At 40.6% G+C, this 12,202-nt stretch overlaps 1 protein-coding gene across 1 annotated transcript; it reads left to right on the top strand.

The window, feature by feature from the left end:
• Nucleotides 1-7: 7 nt before the first annotated feature.
• On the top strand, nt 8-11,695 carry mat2ab (methionine adenosyltransferase II, alpha b). The gene is made up of 10 exons (XM_036143725.1): nt 8-1,008; nt 6,775-6,935; nt 7,534-7,611; nt 7,792-7,914; nt 8,013-8,125; nt 8,232-8,375; nt 8,491-8,709; nt 8,786-8,968; nt 9,095-9,228; nt 9,850-11,695. The coding sequence occupies exons 2-10, from the start codon at nt 6,842-6,844 to the stop codon at nt 9,950-9,952; spliced, it is 1,191 nt and encodes a 396-aa protein (XP_035999618.1). The 5' UTR covers nt 8-1,008; nt 6,775-6,841; the 3' UTR covers nt 9,953-11,695.
• The last annotated feature ends 507 nt before the right edge of the window (nt 11,696-12,202 follow it).

Genomic DNA, 12,202 nt, shown 5'->3' with positions numbered 1-12,202 from the left:
ATTTTTTTAGAAAACCAATCTACGTTCTTATTTTAATTGGATTTTACAAATATTATAAAATGAGCAATATTTAAGTGGTGTTTTAGGTCAAATCCTGAAGTTTAATCTACAAAAGCAGGCTGGAAATTGACAGGCTTGCTCTGCTCGAGGCATTCTTATTGTACTTCTAATTCCCATCATGTAAAGCTTCTTTACTGAATGCTTTAATTCACAAAACGAATAGCCTTTTTTTTTTTTTTTTTTTTAGTTATTTTCTTTTCCGTCTTGCTCAGATCTTTCCCCTATTGATCCGTTTAATAAGATGGCAACAACAGTAGTCTCAGTCGTGGTGTTTTATAGTTACCGTGTGATCTCTGATGCACCGTTTTAGACGTGTAACTTTGGGGCTGTTAGAGTAGGACCGTGTCGTGGCCGTAACTTATGTGTGTATGTCTATAGTTAGCTGTATGTGTATGTGCTTTCCTAAAAGTAAGTGTGTGTGTGTGTGTGTGTGTGTGTGTGTGTGTGTGTGAGTTACAGGGCAGTGAATGGGACTGGGGCTGTACTTGCATGGTTTGCTGCTGGACACACCGTACATTCCGGTACTGTTGTTTTTGTGCCGTAAAGTGCTGTTTTTTCAGTCCTCTTTGTCATATTCCGTGACTGTGAAAATTCTTAGAAAAACATGGTGAGGACCGTATGAATTTTTGACTTCGATATTAAGTGTTAGTTCGAGAAATAAGAGGTAGTCATACTCGCATAAATTTGAGATTTAAGGAATCTTTTCAAGTATTTTCCTGATTGTTTTGGAGCAGGATTAAAAAAAGCAACCTATACTGGACGTTTGTTTGACATGGAAAAAACGATTGTCCAGGTTTAGATAATTTAGATACGTTCAGTACTGCATTCATGATTAGTGACTATTGTGAAATGTCTGCTGAATGTTCCTGTTTTGTAATTGTGTAGGTTAAATATAGAAAATATAAAGTATGTGGAGAAAAATAATACATATATATATATATATATAAATATATAAGAGACAATCTATACCATAAAGATTATTTTACTTAAATTATGTATTTATTTTCTTATTTAACTTTTAAATGAGCCTAAATTCTGCTGGCCAGTGACAGAGAACTTTATTTCAGGGCAAATGTCCCAATTATATCAGAGATAATTATTTTCGTTTTCCTACAGAGATGATTTCTTCTGTATCCATCTAAGCAACTTAAGACTCTCCTGTCATAAGTGAAGATGTTTCAGTCTATATGTGTTTGAAAAATTGTGATAGAAATGACCGAAAATTCTCAAAAGTTGGATTGCTGATCTATGAAGATGTTTTATCGCCATGACATTCTGGGATCAAAGTTTTTAGAAGTTTATGGGTTTCTTGCTTTGTTCTCCAACCCTACATCTAGAACAACACGATCCAGAGGAATAAAGTATGATCTTTTAAATTGTGTTGTGTCTTTATTGCTTTTCTACACTTTTGCCTCTTAAACTTTTTTTAAACACTATTTTTATGTTACAACCACAAACTTTGCTGCATGTTAATGGGATTTCATGTGATAAACCAACTAGTGCTAAAATTGTGAGACGCAAGGACAAGGGTGCTTACCTGACTCTAGCCATATGGATTTAGGCGGAGCGAAATACATCTGGCTAGAGTCAGGTTACAAGGGTGCGCCCTGATTGGCATTTATTTGTATTTACCTTATTTGCATTTATCTTTTTTTCTGCGGCCCCTCCATGATACCCAGTGCAGCCGATTGAGTTGAGCGGTCACCTTTTTAGTAAATCAATCACAAAAAAAAAGCTGTTGAGAACTGTAAAGCAGTGTTGATTTAACATATCACAAGCTTTGGTTATTCTATTAATATGGCACAGCTGCAAACCTGCCAATATGTTGGCATCTTGCCGTAAACTGACAGGCTGAGCGAGAAGAGCATTAATCAGAGAGGCGGTCAAGAGGACCGTAGTGACACTGGAGGAGCTGCAGAGATCCAAACGTCAGGTGGATCTGATGACCTGCACTTGACAAGTCTAATTTTTTTTGGGGGGGGGGTTTGCAGAAAAGAGGCAAGAAAAAGGTGTTTATCTAAAGACATGCGTAGGAAGATTTCTTTGAAGTTTGCCAAATGCCTTTTAGGAGCACCACTAAATAACAACGCACCTTTTGGTTTACACACAAAGCAGTAGTGAGGAGAACTGACTGCACATCGTCCAGAAAAAGATGGCACCATCATGGAAAAAAAAAAAAATTTCTACAGTAGAGACAGAGAAACTGCTTAGAGTTGATGGGGAGATGGATGGAGATAAATACAGTGCAATCCTGAAAGAAACCCTGACTGGGTCTAAAGAGGAGGTTCACCTTCCAACAGGACAACAACCCTAAACATACAACCGGCATGAATGGTTTAAACAATAATTCTGTATAAATATTAATGCTATGGTCCAGTCACAGTCCAGACTAAAATCTAATGGGTAGTCTGTACCAAGACCTGAATGCTTATGTTAACAGACACGCTCCATCAAATCTGATTGAGATTGAGCTAATTTGCAAAGACTGGGAAACTGCCATGTATGTAGTAGTAGCAAAAGGTCATTATATAAAGTATTTCCCTCGGAGGCCTGAGTACAAACACATGCTACAATTTAAAAATTTTCGTTTCTGAAAAAAAAAAAAAAAAAAAAACAGGAACCAAATTGAGCAACCATGTATCCTTTCCTATTCACTTTATAATTATATGCTACTTTGTGTTGATGTATCATATAAAATCCCAATGAAATACATCAAAAGTTTGTTTATACTGCGACAAAAAGTGAAAAGGGTTAGGAGGTATTGATGCTTCTGCAAGGTGTTTAATTTCTATGCATGAATTAATTTAAGGTAAATTTTCATGATCAAATATATTTCTCTGAGTTTATCAGACGTGAGATTACAAAAAAAAAACAGTGACTCGGCATGGAGACGCCTTTCACTGAATACATGAGACCAAGGGACGAAAGTAATGTAAAGTTTGTTTTTAAAATCCTCTTGTTCAAAAACAGTCTTGTAAAAATTTCCATTTGTCAATGAAAACATGTAAAGGACCAGATTTCTGAGCATCACTGCTAAAATTAGAGTAGACATTGACTTATTTAACTCCTGTCACTCTCTGGCAGGTCATTTTGTTACTGACCTGCTATTTTAGACCATCTGAGTACATATGCGAGAGAAAACACAATAAGTGAGCCAGCTTGGGGCAACACCAGGTAAATCTTGCATCATGCAACCTACCCCCCCCCCCCCCCCTCCTTTTATTTTCTAAAAAAACAAGTGTCCACAGTGCAGATTCATGCTGGCTCTGCACTACTGATGCAACACCGCTCAGTGATTGATCTGCATCCTGCATGGTCTGGTGACACCAAATAAAACCATAAACCAGGGTAATACTGATAGTCAGAGGTTTAGCCGAGTTAAATGATGAAGGCTGTCATATTAATTATCTTTTCTTCAACAAGATTCAGTATTTCCTCCTTCAGATTTCTGTCTATATTATTTATTCAAGGATAAATGGAATACTACCTTTTTATGCAGAAAATGCTAACAACTTTTTTTGTATATAAGCAATTATGTTCCATACGTAAAATGCTGGCGTCCTCCGAATAAAATGTTGTTTTGGTATTGTAACCAAAGTAAACATACATAAATGCATTAACTAAACCCATCTCTTGGTTACTGTGGAGCAAAATGTTCACAAACATCAAAATTGATCATATTACACAGGAAGGCCCAAGGCATACGGGGACCGTCTGAGCTTTTTAAGCGTAATATAATCAAATTATTTTCAGATACAGTTTTCCCCCGAACGCTCTGTTCTCCTGATAGCCAGTTTTCACTCTGAAGCAAAGTCCATTTTGACCAGCGGCCAGGTTAATCTGGCTCTGTCACCAGGAGACAAGTCCTGATGTTCCTGTGATACCCAAAATGATTGGATTTTACCGGATTAACTAGTGGAGGACACCAAAGTGTTTAAATGGCTTCAGGAAAATGCATTTCCTGTGTGGTAAACTTATTCCAGTGGTAGAACACATCAAATGCTACAAAACCTTTAATAACATCTGCATTAAACTTTTTGTTTTTTCATTTAAGTTACGAATAAAACTTTGATTAACTTTTGATTTACTTAACCCAAAGTAAAAGTTAGGTTGTTTGTAAATGCAATAATAATTTAACATTCGTCTTGTGATTTGACCAACTTAACTCATGCCAGCTTACTCATAAACCAGTAGAAATTTTAAAATGCAAAATTTGCCATATTTAAATAACTCCTGGATTTTTTATTTCTTTTTTTGTTTTGTTTTACCTGTTGGTTTTCCGTAGCTCTTTGTAGGATTTTTGCAATAAACGGGTACCTTTCCATTCATTCGTTTACTCGTTTCCTGGATATACTTGTCCCATTAGATCTCAGATTTGTTTTGCAAAGGAGACCTGGCCAAGATGGCGTGCAGCGACGTGATTAAATTACAAAAAAACACCAGGCACAATTGGGCGCAATAGTTTTCATAGGGGCTTTAAAGAGATTCTGGGACCCAGGTTTTTCAGAGAAATTTCAGCTTATATGGTTCCAGGCATTGTGCGCAACAAACTGAAAACATTTAGCCAAAATGCCCGTTAAATCAAGACTTTGTTTTTCCTGTTTCAAAGACAAGAATGGATTTTTACCCAGAATACCATGGTATACGAGCACATACCAGTAACGAATATGACTAGCATGTAGAGATGGCTGGTTTATATGTGCCATTACAGGCACGGCAGGCTTAAGGCCTCCAGGTCCGACAAACTTTGAACCGATTCAGACCCACAACAGGAGAAAAGTAGCATTGACAATGCGGTCCTTGAGTCCCCCAGCTTCAAAATTTAAACAAGTTATCCTTTTAGAGGGTAAAAAACAGAATAGACAAAAATTATCCTTTGAGCAAAAATAAGTGCTTATTTTACTTGTGTCAAAATGGAAAGAAGCTGTCCTTATGGAAGCAGAAGGAGAAAGTAAAAAGGATGAGGAAGAGAAAAGAAAACAAGACAGTGGTGAGTGTGATAACTTATAGTGGCTTATTTAGCTCCAAGCAATAGATCTTAATGCAGTTTTAACCTAGCCAGGGTCATGTTATGTACCTGGCTGTAAAGACTATAACTTGTTTAGCAAGCTAAAAGTGGTTTTTAAACAGCCAAGCCAAGAATGCTAAATTATTGACTTAATGTGCAAGAATGTTTCCTAAGTGCAACTAAAGTACTGTATGTAGTAGCTGTTTGTTGTTGTATTTGGTGTAGGGGTTTTATAGTATTAAAGGTATAGTGGACAATCCTTTTTCAGCTTCAAGTTATGGGGGGTTCATCTTATCTATTGGTTGTGCCACAGGCCAATTATTGTGATGTTGTCACTTAACGCCAATGGCCATGCTCGTTCCTTGCTAGTTTCCTCTTGCTGGCTGCGCACTTCTAGTGTTCATGTATCCAGTGAGCTTCTGTTTTAGCGGTTCATTGTAGATCCACTGCTCTCACCATGTACTACGAAAATGTCTGAGAGAAGCAAACTGCCTTACACGTTTATGAGGAAGAGAGGAAAGCCTCAGAAGACAGATGTAAGGCCAGAGTGGATTTGGATGATTCTTTCACCTGATCCCCCTTAAGGAGCAGAAGAGTAGGTAGGATGGTCTTGTACCTTGGCAGTTATTCAACATGACTTGGGTGTTTCTTAGCTACATTTCCAGAAAAAAATGTCCACTATACCTTTTAAATGACAGAAATGTAAAACATTCTGATGTGCACTTTGCAATACTTGAAATTATAAGTTTACATTAATGTCAATGCTGGATTCGATTTATGTGATGAAACCTGGTCTGAGGGTTCCCTTGGAATATTTTGCTTTGGGACCCTTGCAGCGCCACTGCCAATGAGTAAAAAAAATCTGAGTACCACATAGGCTACCCAACATGTATAGACAATAACCAGACATATGCATTAATTTAAAATATATATTTCATGGCCAATAGCAGACAAAAATTGGCATTTCTACCAGTTTGAATTTTCCCATATAAAGAATCTCCTCACAATCTCCGATTGATTAGCATTTTTTTTTGTCAGGTATTGTATATTTTCTAATATATGCACCAGAAACGATAATTAAGTAAAGTAACTTAAGTGAGTTGTCTTTGGTGACCAAATAATTTATGTTCATTTTGAAATTGTAGGAAATCAGGTTTGTGTAATAGAGGCCGACTGCCAAAGATTACTGAAAGAGAAACAAAGTGTAAATGTAAAGCAAAGTGTTTTAGTTTTGCTGATGAAAACATCACCCTGTGTTAAATGTCATTTTATTTAGCAGCAGAATTTCAGACCCATAGTAAAAATGTAAAAAAAAACAAAAAAAAAAAAAAAACATATGTAAAAATGTAAATTAAATCATGCTGATTCAGTATGATTTCCATCCCACAGAGGTGGGATTCTGACCTGCTCGCATACCAGGGTGCGTACAGAGACATTAGATAAAGCTGAGGGAGCAAACTGCGCGACTTTCAACCGTAGCGTTGCGTATTGCGTAAGCACGTGATTCCTGTGGATTTTGGAAGCCGCGGTGTGGCGCTGCCTCCTGATAGGCTCAGCGATTCGGCCCGCCCTTTGTGACGTCACGACATCTAATTCACAGTATAAAGAATGGAGCTCTGCGCCATGAGGCTCAGGTTAGCGGATCAATACAGCGGCCGAGAGAGGTAGTGCTCTGCGAGAAAAGAGAGAAGGGCACTTTTATATATAAAAAAACGTGATACCGAGTTGTTTTCAGCGTAATATTTATATTTCTTTGTAAAAGCCACCGCAGCCATGATGAACGGAGAAATTAACGGTTTCCACAACTCCCTGATCGAGGAGGACTGCTTCTTGTTCACCTCGGAGTCGGTGGGAGAAGGACACCCCGGTAAGACTCGACACGCCGGCCTTTTTTTATTCCCTTCACGTATCAGGCAGCGTTGCCGCACCCGGCTCACCGCTGATTGCTCTTCTTTCTCTAATTGCACACTTCACGGGTCACTCCGTGCATTTCTCTCACGTAAAAAGTAGCTAAAATAATTCAAAGCAACCCCTTTTTCTCCCTCGCGGCTGTCGCGGTGTTCAGAGCATGCGCTTCTACAAGCTAACGCTAGCTGGCTAGCTAGCTTAGAAAATGCTGAGTCCTCCCAGAGGTTTCATCCACACTCCGGGCATGACTGGACAAAGGTTATGGGGGTATGATTTTTTAGTCGGGTTAGCGGGGTTTAGCTTAGTGCTATAAGAAGGTTATATCCACGGTCCTTTCCGGTCTGTGTCTAGTTACCCGCGCCTTCTCCTCCACCACATGTGCAGCCGCTGAAATGGCGACTGTAACGATACACTGTGTCCTTTCCCTCTCTCTCTTTTTCCCTGCCTGCTGGACACTAACCGGACAAAATTACCATTTAGCTTTTATCGTTTAATGTAGGGTTTACTCAGTGATTCAGTTTATTATTCTCACGTTTTTTATTTTTTTAATCCCCCAGACAAAATCTGTGATCAGATCAGTGATGCCATCCTGGATGCCCATCTCAAGCAGGACCCTGATGCCAAAATTGCATGTGGTAAGGCCTGTCTGATTTCCTCCATTCTCTGGGCTGCTGTGTAGAAAAGGCCCTTTGGACTCGCTAAACGGGTTAGATTAGGACAATGATTGTGATTTTAATGGCTTGAAGAACAGCGGGAAACGCTGAAGTGGAAATGGGCTTAAAGGTGTTTCATATTGTTTGTCTCGCCTAATGCAGAGACCGTTGCCAAGACTGGGATGATCCTGTTGGCGGGTGAAGTGACATCACACGCCGTAGTGGACTATCAGAAAGTTGTGCGAGACACCATCCGTCAAATCGGATACGATGACTCATCCAAAGGTCTGGCTTCTTGTTGTTTTTTTTGTTTTTTGTGTGTGTGCTCTGGCTTATTTTTATATTCGTCGGGTCTTCATTTGCTACCTTTTTTTTCTGCACAGGCTTTGATTACAAGACCTGCAACGTTCTTGTGGCCCTGGAGCAGCAGTCTCCTGACATCGCTCAGGGGGTTCACATCGACCGGAGTGAGGAGGATGTTGGCGCTGGGGATCAGGTCAGTTGTGGGCGTACTAAGTGTTCAAGTTTTTTCACAAGTATTAAATATTTATTACTCATTAGTGGGTATGCATTATCTAATCTTAATCTGTGTTTGTTTGCAGGGTTTGATGTTTGGATATGCCACTGATGAGACCGACGAGTGCATGCCTCTTACAATTATCCTTGCCCACAAGTTGAACGCTAAGATGGCCGAGCTGCGACGCAACGGCACCCTTCCATGGCTCCGTCCAGACTCAAAGACGCAGGTAGAGCATGCATATCTTGTCCTCTTTTCAAGCAAAATGTGCATTCTTGTCGTTCTCCTATTCAATGTCTGTCTCAAGATTTTGGTGGCTGATTTTGTGTGTGCCTTCCTTGCAGGTTACTGTGCAGTACCGCCAAGACCGTGGTGCCATGCTCCCTGTGAGGGTGCACACCATCGTCATCTCTGTCCAGCACGATGAGGAAATCTGCCTGGAGGAGATGAGGGATGCACTGAAGGAGAAGGTTATCAAGACTGTCGTTCCTTCCGTCTACCTGGATGATGACACCATTTACCACCTGCAGCCCAGCGGGCGATTTGTCATTGGAGGGCCTCAGGTAAATATCAGACCGTGTGACTTTGACTAGACGTCCTGTGAGTTACTTACTGGGAACCGGCTGTGCTTCTCTACAGGGCGACGCTGGCCTCACTGGACGTAAAATCATCGTAGACACCTATGGAGGCTGGGGGGCCCATGGCGGCGGCGCGTTCTCTGGGAAGGATTACACCAAGGTGGACCGCTCTGCTGCGTACGCTGCACGTTGGGTGGCCAAGTCCCTGGTAAAGGCTGAGCTGTGCCGAAGAGTGCTGGTGCAGGTAACTTTGTTGCCGACGTCTTCTGGTCCTCGCGTTAGAGTCAGGGGTTCCCAGAGGTTCCTACCTGGAGTTTTCTGTTTGTTTTTCTTGTTATATGCTTGTTATAACATACGTATGCTATATTAGGTTTCCTATGCCATTGGAGTTGCCCATCCGCTCTCCATTTCTATCTTCCACTACGGGACCTCCCAAAAGAGCGAGAGAGAGCTGCTCGATATTGTCCGGAAGAACTTTGACCTCCGTCCTGGAGTCATTGTCAGGTAATCAACCTCTGATGCTTCATAAAAAGAGCAGTTTTTGGCCAACGTGGTTCCAGTATCATACCTGGCTCAGAATAAATAAAATAAAACTTTTTTTCTTTCTTTTGACTAAAGTATAGGTAGGGGCTGGCATTATAGCCTTGATTAAAGAGTTTCATGGTATTGTATATTTCTGCTGCAGTAGAACTTGCTGTAGCGTACCAGCTGTAGTTTCTACTGCTGCACTGATAAATGTGTGGAACATCTTCAGCTTCCTCACCGGTACCGTCTTCTTTTGAGCAGAAGTATTTTCAAACTGGAAACTTTTCTGTCTTGTAAGCAAAGGACAGTGTTGGAGCTACATTTCAGCTTCCTTCTGTATCATCTTGGATTATTGAACATTATCAGTAGAAATATTATTTTTTTAGTGTGGTTTTTATCTGCATGCTTCAGCTTCTAGTTAACGGGTAAGTGTTTGAAGATCCACGTTTTCATCTACATGTTCCAAGTATCGGCCTCTTCCTTTACTGTTGGTCGTGAGGCTCGGCGTCGGCATCTTAGGCTTTAGTCCTATGTGAGAATCAAACATGTTGATGGGTTTTGAGTGTGACTGGTGCTAAATGTCTTGATTATGTATTCCAGGGAGCTGGATCTGAAGAAACCCATTTATCAGAAGACTGCAGCCTATGGCCACTTTGGCCGAGACTCCTTCCCATGGGAGGTGCCCAAAAAGCTCAAATACTAAACCTGTTAAGCTTTTCCCCCCCAGGCTTGTTGGTGTATACTACAGAGAAGCCTCCAAGTTTCCAGGGGTGAAATGCACGTCTCTCTTCTCTCTCTCCCTCCCTCTTTCTTCCCCTCGCTCTCACACGAATGACACACCACTCCCCGCTCCGCGTCCATTGTCGTCTTGTTACTGTGTTCTGGTGGTTGTGCAGGGGCCTAGGAAGCACGCCTCAGAAACGTGATGTTTTAAAGGGTAGATGGGGTGGGTTCCATGAATTCCTGCATCATAGCACTTCACGTTCTCCTGTCTTGAGCTCCCCCGCTTCTCGTTGTGACGGTCGCTGAGTAGCTGCACACGCTCGTTCTCTTTTGGCATTCGTGTCTTGTCACTATCCTAAGTCTGCAGTGTAATGTCACTGTGGTAGCATATCTGGCAATATGCGCTGCCCTTAAATTTCTGGTGCTACTGTAAGGAGTCTGCATGACATCTCAACTTCTGCTAATCCATTCGGATGCCTAAGTTAACTGATGGAGAGCTTTTACCCCTTTCAGTTCACTTTTAACATTCCTCCTCAGTCAGTTTTGGACATTTATTCCTTGGTCTGGTGTGTTTTTTGTCGGCTTTATTCACTCGAGGTTTGTGGACGATGCTGGAAAAGCACAATAAAAATTAAAGGGTTGTCACTGTCTTCACTAAAATGCTATGCATTGCAGGCTATGGGGAAAGCCGACTCCCAATCATACAAGCTCAAAGGAGCACAGGGCCTCAGATTCCCCCGCAGACCTTTGCTGTTTTCTGACGTAATACAGAAAAGTCAGAAGCTGCTATGTCACTGCTTCGGTCTGCACAGGGGGCGACTATACTTGATGGGTATTGGAGAGAATTTGCTTGTTTGTTCATTGAAATTTGGTTTTTAACTGATTCTTTTTGCTAATGCATCCCATGTTTTTTTTTTTTTTTTTTTTTTTTTTTTTTTTTTTTTTAAATGGTTTCAAAGTGACTAAATATTCTTGTGCTCTTTGAGTTTACTGATGGCAGGTGTAGCTACAGAGAAACCTGTTTTCCATCATTGGCTTAAAGGGGCGTGGTCTTTGCCGCAGAGTCTTATTGGCTAGGAAATAAAAACCTCAACACTATTTATTTGTTCTCTGAAACTCGGCGTGGATACAGAGAAGCCGATGTTTCAGAAGGCAGCTTTTAAACAGACCTGCAGATTTGTGATTCTTTTGACTCGATCATTTCAGTGTTTTGGCTTGAGGTCCCAGAGTTTCGTACGGAAATGCTTTGGTCTGCCTTGAAGTCACTGTGAGCTGTAAACGATCTATTTTACGTTTTTTATTTGCAGAATCATTTTTTTTTTTAGATGGGTCAGTTTTGAATTCCCGTTAATCTACCAGATGCAGTTCTTCGGCTCTTGTCTATCCTCATTAATGTGACGGCAACATTTGGCTGGTGTGGTACAGAGAAACCAGCCTTGTTTACATGGCCGTCCCATGATCTGGATAGTTCAAAATCTTTTTGCTTTTCCCTTTTACCACTTAGTGGTCATCCCATTGGATACAGTAAGTGTAAGAGTGCCTTTCTTTCTCCTCCCCCCCCCCCCCTCCCTCTCTCTCTCCCTCTAGTCTCATTTGCTCTTTCCCTTCTCACCAACATGCATTCAACTCCCAGAGAAACAAGTAGCTCATACTGTAATGTGCTTCATGTCCACATTGGGTAGTTTACTGCTCTGTAATAAAAAACAAAAACTACTCATCTTAACAGCTGTCCTGTGTTTTTGTTTTTTGCTAAATATACAGGTATTTTATGATTAAAATGTTTTTTCTCTGAATGATTTCAGTGCTATATGGCAGGGGTCACCAACATGGTGCCCGTGAGCATGTTCTAAAAATGGCATAACCCTCCACAAACTCCCTTAATTTTATTTAATTGCTCTTCTCTTTTAATCACTTATAAAGTATATCTAAAAAGCATGAAAGCATGTTTTTTCTTAATGTTAAGGGGAACTTTGAGTCTTCTAGGTCAAAGATCAGTAGTGGTAGCTTTGAATGACATTGAAGTAACTGTTTCAAAATGGTTGGTGACCCCTGCTATAAGGGCATAGGGCTGGTGGGGATTTGTTGCAACAAAGTGATTCAATAAAATTAAAGGCCCAATAAAAGTACCTAGGTCTACAGGAAAAATAGATTTCTCCGGCGGTTGTATAACATCAGTACAGATCCATTTTATTAAAGGTCAATGCGGTGATTAAGTCATATGCATGGCTAG

This window comes from Fundulus heteroclitus, chromosome 12 (genome assembly GCF_011125445.2).
Source record: "Fundulus heteroclitus isolate FHET01 chromosome 12, MU-UCD_Fhet_4.1, whole genome shotgun sequence".
Classification (NCBI taxonomy): domain Eukaryota; kingdom Metazoa; phylum Chordata; class Actinopteri; order Cyprinodontiformes; family Fundulidae; genus Fundulus; species Fundulus heteroclitus.
The sequence above is the reverse complement of the archived record's forward strand: the minus strand, read 5'-3'. Positions and strand labels throughout refer to the sequence as shown.